Source organism: Knufia obscura (assembly GCF_036327395.1).
Source record: "Knufia obscura strain CCFEE 5817 isolate CBS 148926 chromosome Unknown scaffold_1, whole genome shotgun sequence".
NCBI lineage: Eukaryota > Fungi > Ascomycota > Eurotiomycetes > Chaetothyriales > Trichomeriaceae > Knufia > Knufia obscura.
In genome coordinates, this window is record NW_027042687.1 from 2,671,945 (window position 1) to 2,696,897 (window position 24,953).

Below are 24,953 nucleotides of genomic sequence, written 5' to 3' on the forward strand. Positions count from 1 at the left end.
CACCAGCAACCGCGTCGCAACACGTGATCACGGGTCTGGGATGGACCTTCTTCGTTAACTCCGCAGGCGACTGGCGGCCGCTAAGGAAAGTCGTCTCGTAGTAGTAGTCTCTAAGCCATCATCGACTTGACCTTTGCATTGCCATCCGCCATCACAACCAATTCAGCTTTGCTGCAAGCTGTCAAGATGGCGCAAGATCCGAGAGAGTATATGCAGCGGCTTCAGCGAGCGATACAGCAAAGAGGAGCAGGAGGCTTTGGCGGTGGAATGCCTAGTGGAGGCGCTGCTGGAAGAGGTATCTTTGGCCTGGTCGCTCTAGGTGTTGGGGCAACAATCCTATCGAATTCGCTATTCAACGTCGATGGTGGTCACCGAGCTATCAAGTACACGAGAATAGGTGGTGTCAAGAAGGAGATATATGCTGAAGGTTCGCCATCTTCACAAACACCAGATGATCACGGCTAACTAGCATAGGAACTCACTTGCGAATACCCTGGTTCGAAACTCCTATCGACTACGATGTTCGAGCGAAACCACGAAACGTCGCCTCATTGACCGGCACCAAAGATCTTCAGATGGTCAACATCACCTGCCGTGTCCTCTCAAGACCAAGCGTCGAGGCACTACCTCAGATCTACAGAACTCTAGGCACGGACTACGACGAGCGAGTCCTACCCTCCATCGTCAACGAAGTCCTCAAAGCAGTCGTTGCTCAGTTCAACGCCTCCCAGCTGATCACTCAGAGAGAGAACGTGGCTAGGCTGATACGAGACAACCTGGCAAGACGAGCTGCTCGATTCAATATTATCCTCGACGATGTTTCCCTTACTCACCTCGCATTCTCTCCCGAATTCACTGCTGCCGTCGAATCAAAGCAGGTCGCCCAGCAAGAAGCTCAAAGAGCTGCCTTCATCGTCGACAGAGCAAGACAGGAGAAGCAGGCTACCATTGTACGCGCACAGGGTGAGGCTAGATCAGCAGAGCTTGTTGGTGAGGCTATCAAGAAGAGCAGGAGTTACGTCGATCTCAAGCAGATCGAGAACGCAAGGAATATTGCTTCGATATTGCAGGAGTCTGGTGGCAAGAACAAGCTGTATCTCGATTCTGAAGGTCTTGGCCTGAACGTCCACCCTGGTGAGCATGAGAACAAGCGCTCGTAGGGACTGTGGAATGGTAATTGAGCGTACCTTTGACCTTTCAGAGGTATGTAAACTAGCTAGGGTTCGCAAAATGTACAATTCTCCTCAGACCATGGTACTTGTGAAGAGCATTCTCCTGAAGTTGCACTCAGCAAACATACGGCTTGAAGCAAGCTCTACTTTCGGTACAAATGAAACGCCACTTCCGGGCGAGTGAGACTTCTGTAACGGTCTGGCAGGTATCGTTTACTCGTCACTTCCCATGTCGTTTGTCGACTTCCGAGTGCCGGCTCGTCACGACAACATATAAATAGTACCTGCTCCCAATGTTTCTACTTGTACACTTACCTGACAGACGCACACGGGACGAATCTACTTTCGACTGGAACAAAGCCTCAATTTCAAGAAGCAAGGATAGACAGTCTACCAGCGCAGCAGATTTATCGAGATACTAAAACGCTCCGACAATGGCAGAACCAACCACCCTGCACGAGAACCCTATGCTGGCCCAGCTAGCACCTTTACCAACATGGTCAGATATATCTCCCTCCAAAGCGGCGATCGAACAACGGGGCAGTAGACTCATGCGACTGCCAGGAGAAATCAGAAACATTATCCTTCGCCATCTCCTAACCACAAACATGTCCATCGGGAGCGAATTCAGATACGATGACAGGGACAACCCAACTGCTTCTCAGGCACGCTTCAGAGGGGTAAGGCAACGTTGGGGTCAACAACTAACGCCATCGATCCTGCGCACATGCCAACAACTCCTTCACGAAGGCTTATCGCTACTCTACGGCGAGAACAGTATGGATGTAAAGATCACCATGAACATACTTCTCCCTCAAAGACAAAATCCATGGTTTCGTGTTCCACCTATCGTCTCTGGCCCTTACGCAGAGGCTCTTCAACGACCCTGGGGAGAAAAGGTACCAAGATCCGTGTTGGACGAGCCGGAGCGCAGCGAACATGTCGCATTCATCGAGAGGTTCTGCAACATCAAATTGTATCTGAGACTTGAGCAGATCAACGCCACATCTTCCTCGGACCTGCGCAGCTCTCTTGTTACAATGGTCCCGACCTTCAATCACAGAAACATCACGCTTAGGGTCTGTGACGTTCCTTACGTCTATTTTCCTAAAGACTGGCTTCTCTCACACCTTGAAGCTCTTGAGGAACTGCGATGCAAGACTATCGGCATTACATACACACCACAGACATATGGAGGCGCGATCACGCAATCTGATATCACGCGCGTCGAGCGAATGATCACCGGCGACATCACTCAACAGCCATTGCAGACAGATAATGCTTGACCATGTCTCTTGAAACGTATCGCTCTGTCTATCACTGCCCAATATTGCAATACGACAGTAAATGCCCGGGATGTGGTGGCTAAGAGGTGGAAAGTGGAGGAAGCGGTTGCGCATTCAGGATCGATACTGGAGCATAAAACTTCGAAGTGACTGTACCGTCAAAGCCAGGGTGGTCTTAGAGTCACCGCCCAATCAACCACAGTGTACAAGCGGTGTATAGCCACATGGTTCTTACAGATAGTAATCCCAACCAATAAACAGCTTCATAATCACAGTACCACCATAACCATAATCACCCCCTACTCCGCCTCTCTAATCATAGCCCAAGTCTCATGCGGTTCCGTCGCACCAAACCTACTCAAATCAACACTATGCAATTCTAAGTCCCTAAACCCCAGTCTCTTATACAACTCATGTCCCACCGTCGAACTCTCAACATAACACGGTAAATTGTGTTTCTTCGCCTCATCGATGCCCCACTGAGTCAGCATCCCGCCTGCTCCTCGACGCCCATATGCTGGGTCTGTGACTAGGATGTGAAGGTCTATTCTCACACGTATTAGTATTCAACCCGCCATGCTCACGCGACCAGCAGACATGCTATCATCATCGACACGAATGAATAAAGGGCATAAATCGTAACTTACACAAACACCTCCTCCCCCCAAACACCTCTCCCTCTGCCTCGCCAACCCCCCAAACACCATCTCACACGCTTCCACGTTACATCCCTCCCCGAACTTCCTCATCGGTCGCGCCCCAGGTGAACTCTCAATGTATAGATTCCACTTCGCGAATGCGATTCCCTCATCACACTCTCCCCTTAGACCTTGCTCTGTGGGACCTGGCCGATCCGTATCAACAACACACAGCCACCGTGTCGTCGGGTCATCAGTCATTTGAGACGCCATCTCTTGGAGACGGAACTCGAGGGCGTCGGCAGGGAAGGGGCCGGGGAAGAGGATGGGTGTGAAGGGGTTGGAGGCGAATGCGGATTTCTCGACGGCGACGGCGCGGGGGAGGTCGTGGGGTGTACAGGGGCGGACGGTTAGGGGCATGTTGGCGGTGTGTTTTCGAGAAGAGTGATCCCAGACTATGTTATGGTACTGTAGACGCGACGAAGTTGGTGCGTTAACGTTTCTGGTCACTGACAATGAGCTTTGGTGGTAAGTAGGAAAATAGCATTGTGTTCAGTGGACTTTCATTCTCTTATCATTCCTGAGCCTTACACACTACCTTCATATGTACATTACTTCAGTCCATTCATGCTCAAAAGCTTCGGCGTTCCGCCTGTGACGGCCGGCGGAAGGCGCGATCCATATGGGCTCATGGATGAGTCAATGTGTTTAGCGACGTTGTATTCCGTCGGCGTGAGAAGCTCTCTGGAAAGTGATTGGTGGGTTTATGGGTCGCGATTGACAGGGGTCATTATAGTCTTCAATTTACGACCGGCTTGTTCCTGCTCGCGGGCGTGTGATGCATGGAAGGTGAGTTACGTACAAGATGTAGCGCAAGCTAGAAGCTAGTGTTGGTTATCGAAAATTGTATTCGACAAGCTACCAACAACCCAGATCGACAACCAACGCCATGCTATGAAAAAGCTCAAGGGTATCATATCAAACCAGCGCTTCTAACCAAAGTACATTCACCACGTCGGGAAGTCAAGAGTCCTCCTCAAGCCTTTCCTTGAACCGATCGATTTCCTCCCTACGCAGCCACCCATTCTTAACACCGATATTGACAACATCTGTTGCGCTACTCGGCATGAGCTCGATGTCCTCTTCCAGCAATAGCTTTTTGAGTTGTAGCATCTTCGACCGCAACTCATCTTGCACCATCTTCGCGGCCTCGTTACTTCCCGCCACGTACTTCGTCTTGCTTGTCTTGCCGGCGCGTGCGAGGAGACAGGTGAGCAGGTAGCCCAGCCAACATACGTTGCTCTTCGGGACACTTTGTTCCCATGGCGCGAGGTGTTGTTTCACTGCCGGATCCGATGACTGGTCTCCGCATTCCGCCCTCTCGTGCATAACATCAACAATCTTCGCAACCTTAGCATAAGTAAGCTGTTGCATTCTATTCTCGAATTTCTCTCCGCTGTTTCCTATCCGCTTCTGCTCTTTTGGAGTTAGACACTTGGCGAGGAGAGTATCGTAGTCGTCTCCATCGACCACGAATTCCCGAAAATTGGTGCTCTTCGTTCCATGCTCGTCATAGCCGCTGTCAGGTGGCAGGACGAGCCGTGAGAAAGTATAGTCGATGAGTGTAACCGAAATATTGCTCATGCCTAGTGACATCTCTGGCGACTCTTTCATGCTTGAGGCCATGGACTCAGTCAGATCTATCCTGTCGCTATCTTCGCCGTCGGATATAAAATCAGGCTTAACGCAAATATTCGACACGTGAAGATCACGATGCTCGAATTCTCGTTCGGATTCCGCAGCAGCGAGATGGATGCATGTCTGCCAGAAAACATCATAGATCTGGAAGTCACTTGGCCTTTTCACCACATCGTTGAGTTCTTGCCCTGCGTCTTCCATCTCAATCAGGGCGTAGTATTGATCTTCGCCGTATGCGCTTTCCGGATCCTCGTTCTCTGCCTTCTTCCTTAACGTCTTTGTGAACTGCCGGAATGCGTCGAGGAAATTGGCAGGCCAGGTACCCTTCACGACTATGAGGCCGCGGTACCGAATGAAACCGTGTATTGAATCCATTATGTTCATTGTCTGGAGCTCATTCGCGATGTGGAAAGGTACTGTCTGGCCTTCGAGGTCTGGCTGTGAGGGTGGAGCAATCGGCATCATCTTTAGTATCGTCGTGCCGTAGGATATATCCTCGCTGTGACTCTGACTCTGACTTGTGCTGTTCGAACATTGGGACTGGCTGCTGGGTGTGCTGGCGCCATCTGTGGTTCTCTGTCTACGAGTGAGAGCGAAGACGGAAGAGTAAGCTCCTTCGCCTATCTTCTTGACATCGTATTTCTTCGAGATTAGATTGCCGTATTTCTCGAAGGGGAGGATCTTGCGGTCTGAATATTTCGAGGCGAACTTTTGGATGGCTTGTTCATCTTTCGAGATTTGCGTGGTGGGTGCTTGGGTTTCGCTTGTGCCGATCAAATAATGTGATTCACTTTTGGACTTGGTTCTTTTGATGCGCCCGGTTGAGGATGACTTGGTAGCATCACTAGAACTAATAGGAGTTGTCGCAGCCTCAAGTTTTGTCGACTGCTGGATATAAGATTTCCTGGATCTGACCTTCCTCGAAATAGTGTCCACCTCCTCTGTCTTCACTACGGCTTCGTCTTTGTGCGATTGCTTGACAACCTCATTTTCATGACTTATGTTGAGATTCTGTAAGCTCTCTTCAAGCTTATGTGTAGCAGTGAAGATTTCTCTAGCCGAAGCCATCGTGGCCGATGCTTTAGCCTTTTTGCCGTATGTCCTCTGGACCTTTTTGTGGATGAGGCTTTCATTTTGTATGTTTGTTAGTGGTTGCCTCTCTAGCATGATTGAGGACTGAAACGGTCTGATTGCGTTCTCGTCGGTGGTGAGTGAGTTGGTGCTCACGTTGAAGATCAGCCAGGTCGTACCTTTTTGGCTAGCGTGGTTGAACAGGGTAACGAGATGGCAATCCAGATCACGTGATCATCTGCATATTGCCAGCGTTTCAGGAAGGAAAAGAGCAGCCATGCAAGGAATCCTGTGTGGGATGACAATTCGATCGATCCGATGAGAAAGGTGTGATACAGCAGCTGTTGCCTTGCGCCACGTTTTCGGATTTGTCACTTATGCGGACTGCGAACGAGAGCAATTCCGTGAATTCCAAGAACCACCATTGACCATTGTGCGAATTCGTCGTAGCATTGTACTGAACGCCAAATTACTGCTTCAGCAAGACTTTCATACATCGCAACTCCGACGTTGTGCTATTGCTGACCTCTAAGCTTCATACGTGGTATTCTCGGTCCTTCTCGTCTTGGAAAACTTTTCCTTCTCTTCTTTTGCGTTGCCAAGGAGCGCAGAGCGACTGCCATTTGCTGTTTCTTGTAAGAGTCAGACAGTGACCACTGACTGTGCATGAACCGAATCACTTCGGAGCAAAAGCCGACGGGACTTCTGAATAGCCTGTATTGCCTTCGGTGTCGTAAGTACCGGCATCGCATGACAACGACTTTCCGAATAGCATCTAGCCGAGTAACAACGCCAAACTCCTGCTCCAGATGCTTTAGAAACAGTAAGCTACTCTTCCACCTCTGATCCTCTGCTCTTAACCTGCTTGTCATACTCCGCTTCATCGCCCAGTGCATCACCGCAGCCTGATATTTACCATCAAACAACTTTTCGAGGTAATGAACGTGAAATGCCACACCCTCCCTGTTCACCATGTCGTTCTGCGACTCCTGCGTAACAGTCTTTGCAACCCAATGCGAGAGCGTCGCAACGTCATCCAGAGCGCCGAGCTGTCCTAATTGCGCAAATAGCACCCTCCAATGATGTGACTTCATATGCCCCAGCGCAGCAACAGCGTCCTGCATGAAACCCGCTGTGAAGCGAGCCATAGCTAGTCTACTGCTTCGACGGCGACGTTCGCGTTTCATGGCGCGAAGTGAGTCTAGCAGCTTCACCACGGTATAATGCAGGTCGTGTCGATAGAAAGTGGATAAACCAGCCGAATTACTCGTTGCAAGACCGAGCATTGTTCGTGGCTGAATCATGGCTGTTTCAAAGAGCTCATGCTTTGCTTGAGTACTGAGCTGCTGCGTGTCTCCGTTGTTGAGAACGACAAGCAAGAGATTGACTTGGTCCCATTGTGCATTATGCAGGTGATCAGAGAGCAGACGCACAAGCAGCGGGCGGCTTTCAAAGACCTCATGGTGCATATCTGTACGCAGAACCTGTTGAAGCAAGGTGTGTTCTTTGGCGGAACACAGCTTGCGCACGATCATCGAGTAATTGCTACTGCCAGTGTCAATACCAAGCTCGTCTAGCCTAGCGAGTCGCTCAGCGAGATCATCAAGATCCGAAGCAGCTAAACCCAGCTCACGAATTGCTTGTGGCCCGATCTGAGCTAGCCCAAATGCTTGAAGAGACCGGAGCACAAACAAAAACGAGAGTGGTTTCGTGGCGAAAGCTTTAGCGGCGAAAGAGTCGCTGATCTTGTTCGACTGACCAAGCCGTGTTGCAGCACCCGGCTCATATTTTTCCATATTGAACGCTTGAATGCCTTGCCCTGCGAAGTACGCCCCTGCCGCTGCCAGTCGTCGCAAGAAGCTTCTAGGATCGTGACCTTCTGTTGCCAGGTGAACCATGAACGGCTTGATGTCTTCGAATTTAGACGGCAGATCGCCTTTTGACACAAGATAATTGTGCAAGAGGAACGCATCTTCAGCACGATCTTGACCCCAGAGGTCGTGCATAGCTTCGCCGTACATCTTCTCGGCAGTTAGCATTGAATGAATGGAGCAGAACTGTCGTATTTGTTCAGTGCCCTTAGGCTGGAAAATTCTGAACAGACGGAGCACATCCGTCCTCCCATCTGCATTCCTCCCTTGAAACCATCGACACATGTGCAGCCCCAGTTCCTCATTTCCATAACGAAGGGCGGTGCCTACTACTTCTGAGAACAAATGCGTACGGTTCCAAGCAATTCCGTGCTGCTCGCACAATTGCGTCAATAGACTCTGGTCTCTGTACCAGACCGCATGATACAATAACTTCCGCCACAATGCTGTGGTCGCCTCATCTTCGGACGATAAATTGACCTGTTTGCCACGATATCTGAGTCCAAGATAAATAGACCATAAGCCGCGTTGTCCGTAATACTGCAGTCGATAGTCCAGAAGGAGGTTCCACAGATTTAGATCGGAACGGTAAGGCTCCTGGTGAACTTTACGACCGACAATAGACCCATATGGTGAAGAAGCCGAGCTTTGTTGGTCGATTTGTTGAACAGTGGTCATGCCGTACGGCCGCCCTCGTAGTATGTACTCTTCATCGGTGCGGTCCGAGGCGGATTCGGAAACCGCCAGAGTATCATGTATAGACTTCCAGCTTTTCTCCCGAAGACTTCGCTGGGTCACATGGAAGCATTTCGTCTGCTGTATGAGGCACAGACTTGCGCGCCATGGCGCAAGGTTGATGCGTGTCTTATAGCAAGAAGGGCCAATGCCACATACCGTTTTGCGCATCAACTACTGAGAACACAAGTGTATAGCATCGATGCTACTATATATCCGCGATGATTCCAGTGGTCGCAATGTACAGATATTCGGTGATGATCTAGGCTAAGGAGAGAAAGCTCACGGTGCAGGGCCAGGGAAAGAACATCTCATGATTCTTGGTCACGTGACTTGCGGGAGCTGTCTGCACTTCGACTTTCGACCCCGAAGCTGGAATACCAACTGATTTCCAGCCGAGCAAGCACTCTACAGTCCCTTCTCTCACCTCTCCACTCCTTTCAACCGACTGCAGACCTTGACAAAGATGGTCCAGCCCACGGCAGCGCGCCTCATGCAGGCTACACGAGCACGACTCTTCCGACCTGGCATGAACAATCAATGGGGGTATGTCCACCCTCACCACGTCCACCACAGGCCAATAGACTGCCCTGAGCCATCGCGGTTGAGAAACAGCCGCTGATCAAGATCTACTACAGCTTCGTCTATCGAGAGAACCGAGTACCATACTACCAGAGGTTGTTTCAGAAGCATGACGGAAAGCGATCATGGTGGAAGGTCAGTCATCAATCCGAGTCCCTTCACAAGAGCAAAGACTTTGGAATACGCTTTGCTACTCTTCGTGGCAGCGCTCATACCCCCATTCACGAAGACAATGCTCTGGGCCCGGAGTCTGTAGGCGAAGTCCCCATCTAATGATCTATGCAAAAGCAGCGGCCGCAATGCTTGGATCACATTCACCCTCATTACACGCAGAGAACCAACACAGGACGAGCACAGCTGACATCTATTCCTAGTCACACCGATCGCCATACATTTTGTACCCATACTACGTTATGATGTGGGGCAGCTTCACAGCTGCGATCTACGGCACATTCCGAATCATGTTCGGCCACAAGACCTGGTGGTACTCAGACTGAGCAGTACGGGTCTGGGAGACGTACGGAGAACGGTTCAAGCAAATTGTAAATATGGCGCATCAGACAAGAGCATTCGGATAGAAGACAAAGTTCCGCATACCAATGGTACTGCGTAGTGCCAAACACTTCTACTTTCCAGGTTCTCTTTCCGCATTCCAACCTGCCTTCAGCGAGGACAATCGCGTTGCATATTATTATCAAAATGGAAGAGTCGTGCCCGGATGAAGTGCTCCATACCAACATTGACTGACACCACAAGGAACAGAGAACGTAGGATCGAGAAATAGTGGATAGTCCTGGAGACTAAACAGACGCCTGGCACAAGAATGAGAAAGACTTCTCAGACCATCGGATTCAGGATGTCCTGCTGTGCTTCAAAGCTGCGCTAATCGTGACCTAACAGGTTCGCCGCTCCATCTCAATTCCAAAATGCTGAGTACTTACGTCCGTGAGCTAGAAGGGCGATGTCCCCCAGCTTACTTCTTTCCCACGAGGTCGAGCAATATCGAGATATTAAGAGCCTGACACTTGCTTGCACCAAAGCAAAGGATGGCCTACGGACAGTCCGTAAGCGGGTGTGCCATACTTTATCGAGTACGTAGAAGCTCTTTCCAAGGAAAGAGGCACACGGCGCAACGAATTGAGGAGTCCAGAGACGGAGGAAGCCCCAACACCAAGATATAAGTGCTTTTGGACAGCTGTCATAGAATGTACCACTATGAGCGCGGTGATATACCGGTCATTATACGGGCGAGGAGTACTATATTCGAAATAGTTGCTTGAAATAGTAAAGATATCGATAAGTTGAGCTAAAGTTCTATTCATACAAACCATGATTCATCCCTCATAATGCCATGCAAAGCGCCCGTTCATGCTCATCCGCTCTAACCTTCATTGCGTCTTCGAGTCCAATCCGATTCAGACCGTCTATGCCTGCCCCCACATCCCCCCACTAGCAATCACACTGCCAGAGCCCACACTCCCACCAATATCCCAGTAGTTCCTGCTACTGCCGCTTCGTAGCGCAGATGCCTTCCGGCTCTCCTTCAATGACTCGCTGGCACAACTACTACTTGGGCGTCGCACTGATAACCTGCTATCTCGCCGCAGTCGCACAGGCGATCGGTGCGCCCGGTTGACGAGCGGATGATGCTGTCTGATGATTGCGGTCCGTTGCGCTGAGCTGTCTTTGTGGAAGGCCTGTGTCTGTGCCTGGCTCTGCTGTGACCGCGGCTGTTCGCCCTGCTGCGAGCTGAAGCGATCTCTCAGATACCTGAACACCATCTTCACATCGAGTTCCCGCTCCCAGTATTCGCGTTCTTTCCGTAGGTTCAGACTCGAGTCCGCGCTGAGCGAGGATGGCTCCTCCTCGAAACCCCAGGATTCAGCGTGGAGGTCGTCACGGAGGGTAGGCGGGAAGTTCGGTCCTAGACTTGAGGCTAGAGTTGGCGTTATGCTTGCTGTTGGGATGATGGGGTCTGATTGGGTTTGGGATGCGGCGGGACGTTGGGGCGTGGCGACTGGCATGCCGGCGTAATCTAGGGCGTAGGGTGTGTAGGATGTAAACGGGCCGGGGTGGGGTGTCAGTTGGGAGGGGAAGACGCCTAGCTCGTGGGCTATGCGGCGGAGGAGGTTGTCTCGCCAGGTTGTGTCTGGTAACGAGTCTTCTTCCTGATCTTTCGGCTGTGTTGTGGTTGCTTCGGGTGCGGGCGAGCTGGGTCGGGGTGTGGCTTCGCCGGGGAGACTTTCGCCGAGGATGACGGAGAGGAGGGGCTCGTCAATGCCGATGATGTCGCGGATGAATTTGCGCGTTATCCTCCTCCAGAATGGTTCGTTGTCTGGCTCTTCTTGTGCTGGTGCAGCTTTTGACTGTGAGGGCGAGATGTAGTCGCTCTGCTTGGGTGTTGTGCCGAAGATATCATCCACACTCGTTTCGATGTTTGTCTGATAACTCGATGACGATCTGGTCCGCCTCCGTGTCTCCTTCTCGACTTCTTCTATTAGTGCTTGGGACTGCTCTATCCTCCATTTCTCTATCCTTAATCTCTTCTCTTCGTTCGCTTGTGCTTCGAATTCATCGATGGTATCAAGGTGTCGTTGCACACTAGAGGGACGTCGATGGTGCCCTTCATGTTTCCGCTTTGTATTGTACTGTTCGTGTTGCCATAGTTGCTCAAGTACAGGGGCGCTTGATGCTTGGAAGGAGCCTAAGCCATCATGCGCCGGCAGCAGCGGACCATTAGTCTGATGCGTCCCGGTGGTGTACAGGGCCGGCTCTCGGAAAGCATGTAGACCATCATCTAGGCTGTCCAATTCCGCATCTTCAGTCGCGTCATCATCGAGTACCGACGATCCTGGCTGTAGTGATCTCGCATCGCTGTTCAGGTATCCTAGCTCGCTTGCTCTTGACAGACCAGCTGTCTGGGTGATGTCGGTGCGCTGAGTACTCGACTCAGCCTGCGATCCTGGCGAGAATAGTATCCATTCTTGCGACTCGGAAGTCTGATGTTGTTGCAAAGGAGCTGAGTGACTAGACTGCGCTGTTTGGGTTTGGTAGGTGTTTCGCCTCTGAATGGTGGGCTGCTGGAAGGCCATACTGATCGGACGAAGGGCACAATGCCCTGTCGTCACTTAGACTTGATCTCGATGGTGAAGTAGGGACTGGACTCTCTTTCCCGTGGGATTTTTACCAAGTTGTACCTCGATATCGCAAGTTCGAGCCGCAAGGGCAAATCGTAGGGTAGCCCGGTATTGGATACAGAGCAAGGGGCGAGTGAGGGTCAGCTGCTGCAGATGTCACTTGAGGCGTCGGGAGCAAAGGATTCAATATATATCGTCGCGATGGCAGCATTCGTAATGTTAACAACGATTGTGTAGGTTGCTGACTTGTTAGGTATCACACCGAAGTACTACGCAAAGGTGCATCGCAATAACAGCAAGTGAGATGTAGGTAGTATTGGGACTAGTTGTGTTGAGGTGCATATCGACCTGACATACACGGTACATGTCGATGACGAACCCGTTTCGGGTTGCAGGACTCCGTATCAGTACATCAGTTGACCAATCTCCTCACTCATCACCAAATTCAAGGCATGAATGATCCCCAATTTATCCTTGCTGAAGCTGTCACGAAACTTGCTGATCTTTAGATAAGATCACCATTATCGATTATGACTAAGGTGACCTATCCCGTGTCTTCGCCGCGTCTTACCCACCTCGCCCACCAACCCGTTGATCCCGTCTGGCGTATTGTTGAGTACTTGGTAAGCTCCTTGCCGCTTGTAGCAGTCAACATCGCTGTGCAGTATGCTATTCCTGCAAGCGGGTGCGTCAATTCTAGGGTACGTTCAACAAGTCGCCTGCGGAAACAATGGCTGGGCAGAGCAAGGAACACATACTTCGTCACAGAATCAACCTTTGCGGCGCAGGCCGTAAGGTTTGCGTCAAGGGCACATGGCAAGACCGATTGCTGTTTTCAACGACCTTGCTGATATGGTCATGCAATATGTCTATTCATATGCTTCTATCTCATGCCACGCATACAGACTGATCCCGTTGCTGTCCGCTCCGGCCACGGCGTCCAGCTACTCCTCTGATGCCTTCCATGCCCGTGCAACGCCGTAGTGCCAGGCCATACCGACGAATCTAAGATCGGACCTTCAAGGCGTTTCCAAGGCCCTGGTCCTCCCAAGCCTGGTGCCCAGCATGAAAGAGTGCTTCCTGCTTCTCCTTAGCAAGGAGCGGTGTTTCCTTGCCTCTTCTCGCGCGACTCTCTTGCGTCTCGTGCAGAGCAGCTTCATCATCAGTGCTACCTACACCGGTTGCATATTCATACGCTCGTGCTTCAGTATTCAGCCAGCCAGTACCGTAGTACTTATTGCTGTCCTCCCAGTCGTCGGTAAAGTAATGTAGATAGCCACCATGAGTAACCAGCACTATCTGAGCGTCCGCGTCGCCAGCATCCACGAGCTCTTTCAGCAGTTCCCGAACTTGTTTTCTCGCGGCGTTGGCTCGAATTTTGATGGCATCGCCAGCTGGGGAGTATCTGCTATTGAGTGTCTTGACATTCCAATCATCTGTCAGCCGGGACAGATCAACGGGCCACTTCTCTTCTTCACATCTCTTCCTCAGGACCTCGACATCTGAGCCTGTATCACATGGAAAGTCTGAGGTCTCTTGAGCATCTGGCAAAGCGATGATTGTGGGCTTGCATTTTCCACCTTCGAGTGCAGGTCTGAAAGAGTGATAGGCGGTGTGGATGGTTCGAGTCAGGGGTGAGGCGGTAACGAGAGAGATTGTGTTTTGGTTGATCAAGTTACTGTCTCTGAGAGTATCGCATTGTTGCTCACCCACTCCAGTCAATCTGGGATCTGGTAAACTGTGGAACTCTGGTCCCAGGTTGTGGTATCCTTGAGCGTGTCGTACGCAAATAACAGTTGGTGCCATATTTGTAGATAACTTTCGTGTTGGGAGTTTGTTTTGTTTGTGGTGCCTTGATTATCTGTAGATCAGTAGTAACGAGAAGGAGGCGTAGCAATATAGTCAAGAAAACACATCAAACTGTAGGTGACTTGGGCATTAGCAGGAAAGTTGTGACCCGTAAGCCACTGCAATATGGTGACTGAGTAACAATGAAGGAACGGCTCAGGACTCCATAATGGCAACAATAATAGGGAAAGCCTCCCGCGACAGATCATACTTATCTTCGGGCTCCATAGCAATCTTTAGTTGCACATTGTGCTATGCTGACAACCTCTGAGAAGCAGAGCAGAGTCCGACATGCGCTCAACTCCTCGATGCTATTCGTCGTCATATCTCTGGAGTGACCAAAAAATTTGGTGCGTCGCCAGAACGTGGTTGCGTGGATGGATCCTAAATCAGTGATTCTCCGATAAACAGCCGGCGGCACGCTATGAACCAGGAAGGTATGACGAGTTTCTCAGTCCAACTCTTTGGCCTGTTTTTTGAAAGTCGTCAGCCCAGCACGACCACTCTACCGGCGAGGACGAAAGTCAATAGACTTCTGATCTAGGCAGCACATCACTGGACGGACTCATCATGACACCACCAGCAAAGAAGCGGAGGCTCTCACCACCGGCCGACGAGGTGACTGTTCCTGTCGCAACCCCGAGCACAATCGTTAAGGGAGTCACAGGCAACGAGTCCGAGGGCACAAAGAAGATAGAAAAGTCATCTTCGAGGGATACATCCCCAGCTGGGGCTGCTCCCACCGAACCCGACCAACATTTGATTAAGGATGCAAATGAGACGGCTTCAATTCCACCTATCGCAGGTACCGCAGCTCCTGATCCAGATGCCGGCACAGACCGGCTGGCTCGCTTCGCTGCGCTGAAAAAGCGAGCCACCCAATCAGCACGTTCCAACCTCTCAGAAGCAAAAGCAGAGGCCCAGCGTGGTGCAATCGATCATACAGCCCTGGCCAATCTATCGCGCCGAAGCGCAATTGCACAGCACAACTTGCTCAAAGCAGATACAGAGGAACAAGGAGGTACTGGTGCCTTTGAACGGAAACGAGCGTGGGATTACACAATAGAAGAAAGCGAAAGGTGGGACGAGCGTATGGCGCAGAAGAAAGAAGCGAGGCAGAAGAACAGCTTCCAAGACTATGGGGCTGAGGCTGCTAAGATATACGACAGGCAAATACGAGAACTTGAGAAAGCTGCCCAGAAAGAGGGAGGCAGAAATAAAGACGAATATCTGCGACAGAAAGCTGAGTTGATCGAGCAGGCGGCACGGAGCGGTGGCCTGGAAATAGTGGAGATGGACAACGGAGAGCTCGTCGCAATAGACAGAGACGGCCGCTTCTATGCAGACCAGAATAATACTGGATTTGTCGAGCAGAAGCCTCGCAAAGAGAACGTTGACCGGCTAGTCGAGGACATCAGGAAGTCAGAGGAGGTGAGACTGAAGAAGAGGAAAGACCGGAGAGGAGATACGGACGAAGGAGATGTCACGTACATCAACGAAAAGAATAAGCAGTTCAACCTGAAACTCGCAAGATTCTACGACAGGTATACGACTGATATCAGGGAAAGCTTTGAGCGTGGCACAGCGATATAGAAGCACGAACCTGAGCAAACCTCTTTGGAAGAGCAACGATAAGTGCCTGGATGTTTCAACTTACAAGCACTGTCCGATGATGGCATTCCACTTCTCCTTTTCATTATCCGATCACACTTAGGTCCCAAGCCTTGGCACGCCTACTGGGCCGTTTCGTGAATGCTGCTACTACCTAGCTCTTGCCATTGATTCCTACCCCTAAGTTCTACCTTGTTGGCGGTCGACCTCAGGCTAATCGTAACTAAAGCCTTGCATGTCAACGATTGGCTCTATACCGAAATCCGTCGCTGATTGGCTTGCATATGATGCGACCCCACTGCATCCTTTGACAGGCACGACGCGCTAGCAAAAAGGCAGCAAACATCTCAAGCTGCTCCTGCCTTCAACTTTCTACCAATACGAAACGCACACGCACTGGGAGCCTCGTGCTGCCTGTATCGCACCTGTCGTTCTTACCGCTGATGGCCCTACACATTGCCAAGCCCGATGTGATGGGTTAGATAAAATCAGACTGAACAATGCTGTTATTTTGAATCCCGACCATTCCACGTCTTTGAAGTCATTTTCATACTGGCTACCCCCCCAGCTGCGAACATGGAATTGCCCAAATTGCCCTGCTCGCTCGAGAGCTTTTCCTCTTACCTCAATGCAGCTAACTCGCCAGGCAAAGTCAGCGAGGCATTGCAACCGTTCAAGTCCTACGAAGGGAAACTTCGACAGGTCTACGCACAGGAGCCTTCTCATCAAGCGGTCTCACAGAATCATCTGGTACCCGTTTATCAAGACTCCCGCTCAAACTTGACAGTGAAAGCTCGCGATCTCACCACTGAGAGCAAGCAAGAACAAGAGAGCTACCTCTTGCCATTGTCCACTGGAGAACGCCGAAAAGATGGCTCAACTGCTATCACTTCGACTTCTCGCGAATTCAAGAAGAACTTTGATATCTTCTCAGAGTCATCCCTTGTTGACTTGAAGTGGGACAATGTCGTGGTAGCTGGCTCGAGTGTTGTCACTGCTCTCTTGCCTGTCAATGCACCCCACAACGTCTCGAAGGTCAGTTACTAGTCCCTTCAGGCAAGCAAAATCTAACAACATGGCGACAGCGAGCTTTAAGATCGTACTATCACGAGGAAAGCAGAGGAGTTTCCACTCAACAGTCATGATACTAAAGCTCATATAGACCCTCGCGCCGGCGTCCGATGTCGACCTGTTTCTTTACGGCCTTGACGAGAAGCAGGCCATCGAGAAGATCAAGCAAATCGAAGCAGATGTCAGAGATGCCATTCTCTCCGAGACTACCGTTGTCCGCACAAAGAACGCCATCACCATCGTGAGTGAGTATCCCACTCGCCATATTCAAATCGTGCTCCGCTTGTATAAGAGTGTCAGTGAGATTTTGACAGGCTTCGACGTTGATTGTGCCTGCGTCGCATATGACGGAACGCAGGTTTGGGCGGCTCCTCGAGCTTTGGCTGCTTTCGCTACGCAGACCAACAGTATCGACCTAACACGAAGATCCCCATCATACGAGAATCGCCTTTCCAAATATGCCCATCGAGGTTTCGAAGTCTACTGGCCCCAGCTCGACCGAAGAAGAGTCGATCCCACCATATATGAAAGAGCTTTCAACCGTGTTCTTGGTCTCGCTCGTCTGCTCGTCCTCGAGAAGCTGCCTCATCCACAAGACAGAGACGAGTATCTGACAAAGCGCCGAGCTGAAAGAGGAAGACCTGAGCTGCCTTGGAACGCTCGCTTTAGACATCAGTTGCCTGGAAACGTCAAAGACGCACAGCCAGACGATGTTGCTGAATGGGTCGAAGAAGATGCGATCTCTAGCTACCATACTTTCACGCTCCCGTGGGGTCCGCGGTACACTCCAAAGAAAATTGAGCGGCTTCTGTTCCAGCAAGACCTTCTCAAGAATGCCGAGTGGAACAGATCCAAGGACCGAGAGACCAACCTCCACCGACATCCAGCCTTTTTCGGCAGAGTAGAGGATGTGATCGGCGATTGCTGCGGCTATTGTCCAGCGCCTGTGACTGACACGGACCTCGCTGCTTGGGAAGAAGAGTCGAAGATATTTGTTTCTGGTAACATTTCATTTCTCAAAGACGATCCTGGACGGCAAGAGATTGGCAGCTTTCGACCTTTGACCGACGACGATTGGACTGAGATGGCTTATATTGGAAACACTACTAGACTCTGCCAAGCAATTGTCGACAAGGACTTAGAAGGCGTTGTTGACTGGTTCAATGGCGACGAAGCTGATGTCAATAGGCGGGATCATACTGGACGCACGCCACTCCAGCTGGCTGTCATGTGTTCATCTCCAAAGATTGTGCAATGCCTCATCGATCATGGAGCTCGGATGGTTGCACGTCTGTATAACGGCTTGACTGCTCTGCATCTAGCTGCCTGGCGAGGCTCGGCCGAGATGGTCGAAGCTTTGCTCAACAAAAGTGCTGAGAATGGAGTTGAGGAGGATGCTAAAGAGGAGAAACGTAAGCAAGCGAGAAGAGAAGCAGCTGGCCTGACTGCAGACGTTGAAGAAGACGTCGAAATGACACAAGCCGACGACGAGGAACAGGAAGATGATGACTCCGAGGATCTCATGGACGAAGATTCCGACGTTGACAGCGAAGACCGTATGACCGGGTCCTTCGTTAAGGTCACGAAAGAACCTGACGCCAACGAAGAGAATGCTGATGATCCAGACATTTTCGATGTCGACGTCGTCGCGTGGGACAGTCCCTGCTCGGCACTTCATCTCGCAATCATGGCGGGGCACCAAGCTGTTATAAACGTGCTCATCGACAAATATGGGGCAGACGTGATGTTACCCGTCAAGCTCATGAGCAACAGTATCCCCCGCGAGCCTAGAGCTGCTATATTGACCCTGATTCTGCCACTGGACCTACCCATGCGCAAGGCAACAGCGACAGTCAAGACATTACTCGGATGGGGGGCTAGTCCGGTGCAAGCCGACATGAATCAGATCACCTCATTGCACTACATCATCAGCGAAGCAAAGACAGAGATACTTAGAGCATTCAGCGACGCGAGTCCTGATGCCACTTCCAGAGCCATCAATCATTTGGTAGTCAACACCTCGTGGCGCAATGCCGGCGTCGAGTCTCCTCTACTATCGGCGATTAGAAGCGGTTCTAAGGAGATCGTGAAGCAAGTTCTCTCCATGGGTGGGAATCCCGTCATCGAATTCGAAGACTTTGTCAAGGCATACAAAGCCTCGAAAGGCGCTCGAGACCACGATTTTGATGATCTCCAGAAGCTATACCGCAAGAGTGTCATGCAACCCATCATCGAGGCAGCTCAGCACGAATCAATGGCGGAAATTGTGCTTCAGCTCCTGAGACTAGGATGTGACGTGAACACTCTCACCCCTAAGTCGTGGGAACTTGTACAAGACCCTAGTTATCGTTACAATACTGAGGACAAGAGCCTTCTCGACCTCATCAGAGACCGACGAATGAAGCTTGAGGAGTACGCTAACGAGACGACAAAGACGGAAAAGCGGCCCCTCAAGCAGGCAGAGACTCTGAGAAGCGATGAGTATTACCTTCACGGGCTCGATACTGGCACATACCAATACTGGTCAGCTTCTAAAGACCTTGAGCGTGCGAAATTCGTACAGCGAGGAAGGTCAGATAAATTTCAGCACGATTATGAGTCCCAAAAGGACAATGGATTAGAGCCAGGGCTCAAGGAAAAGAAACAGGCTGCCATGAATCTGGCAAGAGAATTCAAAGCTGTTGAAAATCGCTTGATAGAAGAGGGCGCCATGACGTTTTACGAAATGTATCCCAAACTCAAGGAGAAGAATGAACATGAGCGTCACGGTCGAAATGACGAAATGGATCTGCACGACACCGACGAGTTGGCCTACAAGACCAGTTTCAAGTTCTTCGGCACCGACATTACCCCCGCGAAGCAAGGGCGTTACATTCAGCTGTTCGAGGCAGCATTCGCTGGCGATATTGAGAAGGTCAAAGCCTTGTGCCTCTCGACGGACGACTCGGTTCGTGCGCTACAGGTCACCGTGGCTAATGATAACGGCTTTGATCCATTCAGTATCGCATTTTTGAGGGGACACGAAGACTTGGCTAGTATTGTCCTTGATATCGCGGCGGCTCAATATGAGGACAAGAAGGAAACCAAGCGTATGCAGTATTCGCTGCAGCCGTACGACAGTGACGGTGAGTATGATTCCAACGAAGCAAGCAGTGTCACGAGTGATGACGATCGACCGAAGTTCTATGTACACCTGGTCGACGACAAGTACACAGTCGACGACATTGCTGCCCTCGCTAAGGACGTAAAGTCCAATGTGAAGCCTACACAACTACTGGACCGATCTTGTGAGCTTTGGCGGGTTATGAACGTCAGCAGAGAGCAAGCATTGCGAGAGTGTCGGACTAACCGAGGCTTCGACCCGGAGCCCTACGTATACTATAGAGACGAGAAGAAACCATGGGTCCAGTTCCAACGATGCCTCGATGATGAGAGCTGGAGATCGCAATTCAGCCTATGGACCTATGCAGTGGTTACCGACAACGTTCAAATGCTCAAGTTCCTGCTTGATAGCGAAGTCAAATATTCCATGGAAGATCCTGACGAGCTGCTGAAGTCTCTCAATCAGCGAGAGAGTGAATTGAAACATGCAATAAACCTTGGCCACAGGGAGATTGTCGACATGCTCATTCGTCACCGAGGCACGCTCTTACCTCTCCATCACCTCGCTGAGCGATCCGGCGTTGTCATCGAAGAAGTTCCAAAATATTATCAGGGCTTAAGCGTTTATGGGCAAAAGCGCAAGGACTGGGCCAACCAAGACCGTTATGCTGATTCGGTTGACAAGTCTGAGACAGGCTCGCCTTTGCTCGACACTGTTATGGAAGGTGACCTCGACCTGATCGACTACTTCTTGTCGGATACGCCTGCTCGGCGGTACGAGGAATTCTGCTCACGATTCAGCAAGGATCAGCGAATTCGTGCATTGGCTGAAGGCAAAGGCGGTATTCCTGCTGTGCTGAAGTCTTGGATTGGCACGAGGAGCAATCTTGCTCTCCACATTGCAATCATGTCCTGGCCAGCGAATGCGAACACTCGACTTCACTATCTGCTGGGCAAAGTGCCAGGAGACTACCTCGAAGCCAGGTCTGCTCACGGTGACACTCCGCTTCATTTAGCCTTAAAGCTGGGTAACCTGCCTGCGTTTGAAGCTCTACTTGCAGAAGGCGCTAACCAGCGAACAAGAGACAAGAAAGGCCGGAATCTGCTCCATACTATCTACGACCAGGCGGAATGTGGTGCGATCTCAATATTCCGGAAGAAGATTGCCATGATCGATGAAAACATCATTCCAGAATTACTTCAGGAAAGATGCTCGGGCACTGAACCTGGCTCACTTACGCCGCTTGCTTTGTTCCTGCGGCAGCATGTGTCTGATTCCGATGATGAACAGGAATTGCTTGATGTGATGCTGGGGCTCTCCAAAGGCAGAGACTTGACTATCATGGACGGTGCTGGTGACTATCCTCTTCACGTGGAGGTCAGAGCCAACAACAGCAACCGATCCAGTTACCTCGCGAACAAGGAACCGGCCTTGCTGTTCCGAGAAAATGCCACAGGTATGACGCCAATCGAGGTCGCAGAAACAACCTACTTCAGGACACGTATGGATGATGAACCTTCCATTCTTACCTACACGATAGATAACAGCATTCTCGACAAACCAGCCCAGGACTTCATCGAGCAGCACGAGAGTCAAGTCAGCAATTCGCGAGAGTCAACCGACGACGATGAAGATCTTCCATTGAGCCATCCTATCTACCGGGATCTAGTCATAATTGCTCGTCAGCACCCGCAAGCTAGACAGTTGGTCTCAGTCCTTGACGCAAATGAGGTGGCTCGCCGACTTGCGGGCCAACAGCATCTCAAAAATGCCGAGGATCGTCGTCGCGAAGCACAAGGTCTCAAGAGTAGATGGAACAGATACTACTCCCGCAATCCCGAGTATGAAAGTGATGACGGGCAAACCGCCGACGGTGCGAACATGGATGAAGTTACTCGGTGGATGAGCGTGGCTCAAAGACGAGTCAACAGCGTACCATTCATGGATCATACTGATGATACACCTGAAGCTGTTGAAGCGAGTCTGGCCAGATGGAGAGATTTTGCAGAGGGGAAGACGAATGTGATCAAGTGCTGCGAGAAAGCTGATAGCCAGGACAAATTCGTGAGGAAGGAGCACAGAAAGATGACCAAGGAGATCAATGAGCCTGGTGACGTCTAGGAGAATCTCAAGAGCTCAGGAATCGATTTCAAAAGGCCGAGAGTGGATAATTGTGTGAGGACAGGTGCTGCATATGTTCAAACCGTTGTCGGACGCACCTATGCTTGTATCATGTTTCGTGTGTTTATGATACTGGGCAGACTTATTCGGGACTGGCGATTTCGGCTTACAATCTACCTTTCTTCGCTCTTCGAGTGAGGTGAGCTCGGAACGAAGATGTAAGTGGTCAGCTCGCATGTCATCGACATGAGTTGTCCAGGCAGGAAATTGGGACGCAGCAAGCCCGTGATGTCGATAGATTGCGGTTTCGCTAGCCAGAATTTAGGACCCTACGGACATACCCGACCATCAAAGTCAGGCTCTTCGAGCGCCTATTGTGCCTAAATTGCGGTGGCCCTGCAGCCTCTAAGCCCACATGGCTGATGTTGCTAACCCGGCAATTCATTGACGGCATAGGCTGAACAGCTTAGGTAGACTCGAATAGCGACAGGGTTCTATGGGTGCTCTCCGTCGCCCGGAAAAAAGCGCACACGCGCCTCTGACGGGCTAGCTGCTTCGCTAATGTCTTGCCTCCTCGGCGAGCGTCGGGCACCTGAAAATCAAATAGAGGTTACTTCATTAAGCTTGCAGCCGGAGTTGCGCGCAACAAGTGTCGCTTATCCAGTAACTTCTTAGCTTGGGAAGACATGACTTATTCTGAGGACCCAGAGTCTGCCCGGAGAAGACCACCAACCCCTTAAAGCCCTCACAATGCCTTTGGAATCGATATGTGCCTAGCTACAGTGATTAGCGACTGTACTGTATTCGAATGGGACGAGATAGAAATGCACGTAGTTTGATTTGCTGCCACAAACCCGTCTGGCATCTGTAATGTATAATACTTTGAGCAGCTTTTTGTCTGTCAAGCCTGTGCCGTCACAGCAATAATTTGCCAGTTCGGCAAAACCAGTCTTGCGGATCAAAGGCTCCTAAGTAAAGTTCAAGCGTAATCTATGCCAAATGCAGCCCGGACAACAGCGCTTGTTGTGCCTGAGATGCTCAAATCAAAGGTAGGCGAAACAGGCAAACTACAACGGCACAGGCTTTAAATACTGTGTAGATGACCAGTACTGTCACAGTTCTTTGCACAGTCAGGTATTACGTCGACTCGGTCTCGTCACATCAAGCCTAGTTGGTTCCAGCTTTTCCTGCGAAGCAGGAATCTACAGTCCCCGACATAAAGTTTTAACGATCCATGCTTACCTCACCAAAATTAGCCAACTTCAAGACTCGACAGCGACATTTCTTAGGCGACAACCTATGTATATTATCATATGTATAGATAGAGAAAGTGAAGAAGAACAGATTATTACGCAAAAGTATCTTCGTATAGTATATACTCAGAGAGGTATATTCAATTCGAAAGGGTTACTCGAAAATTCGTGCTTCATTAGTGCTTAAAGCATAATTTATTCCGCCGTTCGTTTTCCTTCCGCTATAACTCTACTACATTAAAAGCTTCTACTATAAGACTACTTTATAAGTATAGAGAAGCATTACATTTATCACTAAACTGCAAATGATAATATAAGTTATCGCCTAAGCAAAGGATTTATTCTGGTTTGAAGTTAGCTGATTTTAGTGAGGTAAGCATAGATCGTTAAAACTTTATGTCGGGGACTATAAAGGCATTTCATATCAAGAAAGCCGCACTTCTAATTAGTCGGTGCATATGATTGGTTGCATGTGATTCTAAATTATGTGACTTTGCGACACCTTAAATCTCTCTGCGTCGCAACTTCCGCTTTCCTTCGCCAGCTGCGCTGCGACAACGAATCGTCTCTGCGCAACGGCGATTAGTTCTTCGAAACCACTGAATCGTACTCTCTATTTACAAAGATTATCCGAAGTTATAAGACCTCTTCGTTATCGACGAAGGCGCGGAGGAATCGAGCTACGGAAAGGCTTAGATACCTGAAAATTCAGGTATCTATCTTTCTCTTCCTCTCTTACCTTCGCCTCTACCTTCGCTTTTTCTTTATCGCTTACCTTTAGTACTTAATATATACTTACTTAGTTAATATATATAACTATATAACTATATAACTATATAACTATATAACTATATAACTATATAACTATATAACTATATAACTATATAACTATATAACTATATAACTCTATAACTCTATAACTCTATAACTCTATAGTTTAACTCAAGACTTTAAGGAATAAACTAATAAATATTTAGATAACTAAATTAATACTTTAATTAGTAGTTTAATTAATAAGCTAATAAATAGGTATTGGAACTAGGCTAACGAGGCTATAAAGGTCTTCTTTTATAAAGTATATTTATATATAAAACCTAATTAAGTATAATTAAATACTTTTTAAAAGAGTATTACTTTATACTAGTTACTTTTAAAGTATTAATACTTAGAGTATTATAAAGAAGATAAAGATAAATAATTTACTTAATAGTAGGGCTATAATTAACTATTATATAGCTAGTACTTTCGCTACTAAATACTAAGATAATTAAAGAAAAAGAGAAAATTAAAAACGATAAAATAGATTTTATTTATTATTTTTAGTATATTTAGCGAGCTTTAGCTACTTTTATAAGTAGTAGATAATATACTATACTTTCTTTACTTAAGTATTCGTAATAGTACTATACTTTAATTAAGTATTTTATAATTAATAGCTAATAATATAACTTTTTATACTTATGAATATTTCTTAATATTTCTTAGTATTTTATAGTATATTATAGTATATTATACTAAGAATATTAAAAATAATAATAAAGTTCTCTTTAGTTTTCTTATACGATTCGTATAATAGAAACTACTTAACTCCTTAATACGATTTAGTTAAACTAGTTAACTATCTCTATTATATTCTATAAATACTTAATTAACTTTTAGATATTATAATTAATACTTTAATTAACCTATTTTATAAGCTAGTAATGTTTGTTTCTCCTCTTAACGGTATCAAGAATTTATTTTACTTTATACTCTT

The 24,953-nt window shown here is 49.1% G+C and overlaps 9 protein-coding genes across 9 annotated transcripts; 4 read left to right on the forward strand and 5 right to left on the reverse strand.

The window, feature by feature from the left end:
• Positions 1–186: 186 nt before the first annotated feature.
• On the forward strand, positions 187–1,160 carry PHB2 (Prohibitin-2, subunit of the prohibitin complex (Phb1p-Phb2p); the record flags this gene model as incomplete). Its single annotated transcript, XM_064869457.1, has 2 exons — positions 187–427; positions 475–1,160. The coding sequence occupies 2 exons, from the start codon at positions 187–189 to the stop codon at positions 1,158–1,160; spliced, it is 927 nt and encodes a 308-aa protein (XP_064734954.1).
• Positions 1,161–1,606: 446 nt separating this feature from the next.
• Positions 1,607–2,458, forward strand: PMZ80_001009 (uncharacterized protein; the record flags this gene model as incomplete). The annotated part of the gene is made up of 1 exon (XM_064869458.1): positions 1,607–2,458. One exon carries the CDS (start codon positions 1,607–1,609, stop codon positions 2,456–2,458), a length of 852 nt encoding a protein of 283 aa, XP_064734955.1.
• A 299-nt stretch (positions 2,459–2,757) lies between these two features.
• PMZ80_001010 (uncharacterized protein) lies at positions 2,758–3,516 on the reverse strand (the record flags this gene model as incomplete). Its single annotated transcript, XM_064869459.1, has 2 exons — positions 2,758–3,007; positions 3,056–3,516. The coding sequence occupies 2 exons, from the start codon at positions 3,514–3,516 to the stop codon at positions 2,758–2,760; spliced, it is 711 nt and encodes a 236-aa protein (XP_064734956.1).
• Positions 3,517–4,119: 603 nt separating this feature from the next.
• On the reverse strand, positions 4,120–5,961 carry PMZ80_001011 (uncharacterized protein; the record flags this gene model as incomplete). Its single annotated transcript, XM_064869460.1, has 1 exon — positions 4,120–5,961. One exon carries the CDS (start codon positions 5,959–5,961, stop codon positions 4,120–4,122), a length of 1,842 nt encoding a protein of 613 aa, XP_064734957.1.
• A 419-nt stretch (positions 5,962–6,380) lies between these two features.
• PMZ80_001012 (uncharacterized protein) lies at positions 6,381–7,886 on the reverse strand (the record flags this gene model as incomplete). The annotated part of the gene is made up of 1 exon (XM_064869461.1): positions 6,381–7,886. One exon carries the CDS (start codon positions 7,884–7,886, stop codon positions 6,381–6,383), a length of 1,506 nt encoding a protein of 501 aa, XP_064734958.1.
• Positions 7,887–10,477: 2,591 nt separating this feature from the next.
• Positions 10,478–12,145, reverse strand: PMZ80_001013 (uncharacterized protein; the record flags this gene model as incomplete). The annotated part of the gene is made up of 1 exon (XM_064869462.1): positions 10,478–12,145. One exon carries the CDS (start codon positions 12,143–12,145, stop codon positions 10,478–10,480), a length of 1,668 nt encoding a protein of 555 aa, XP_064734959.1.
• Positions 12,146–13,195: 1,050 nt separating this feature from the next.
• Positions 13,196–13,996, reverse strand: PMZ80_001014 (uncharacterized protein; the record flags this gene model as incomplete). Its single annotated transcript, XM_064869463.1, has 1 exon — positions 13,196–13,996. The coding sequence occupies one exon, from the start codon at positions 13,994–13,996 to the stop codon at positions 13,196–13,198; it is 801 nt and encodes a 266-aa protein (XP_064734960.1).
• A 612-nt stretch (positions 13,997–14,608) lies between these two features.
• syf2 (Pre-mRNA-splicing factor SYF2) lies at positions 14,609–15,631 on the forward strand (the record flags this gene model as incomplete). Its single annotated transcript, XM_064869464.1, has 1 exon — positions 14,609–15,631. The coding sequence occupies one exon, from the start codon at positions 14,609–14,611 to the stop codon at positions 15,629–15,631; it is 1,023 nt and encodes a 340-aa protein (XP_064734961.1).
• A 594-nt stretch (positions 15,632–16,225) lies between these two features.
• Positions 16,226–21,944, forward strand: PMZ80_001016 (uncharacterized protein; the record flags this gene model as incomplete). Its single annotated transcript, XM_064869465.1, has 2 exons — positions 16,226–16,684; positions 16,812–21,944. The coding sequence occupies 2 exons, from the start codon at positions 16,226–16,228 to the stop codon at positions 21,942–21,944; spliced, it is 5,592 nt and encodes a 1,863-aa protein (XP_064734962.1).
• Positions 21,945–24,953: the final 3,009 nt, after the last annotated feature.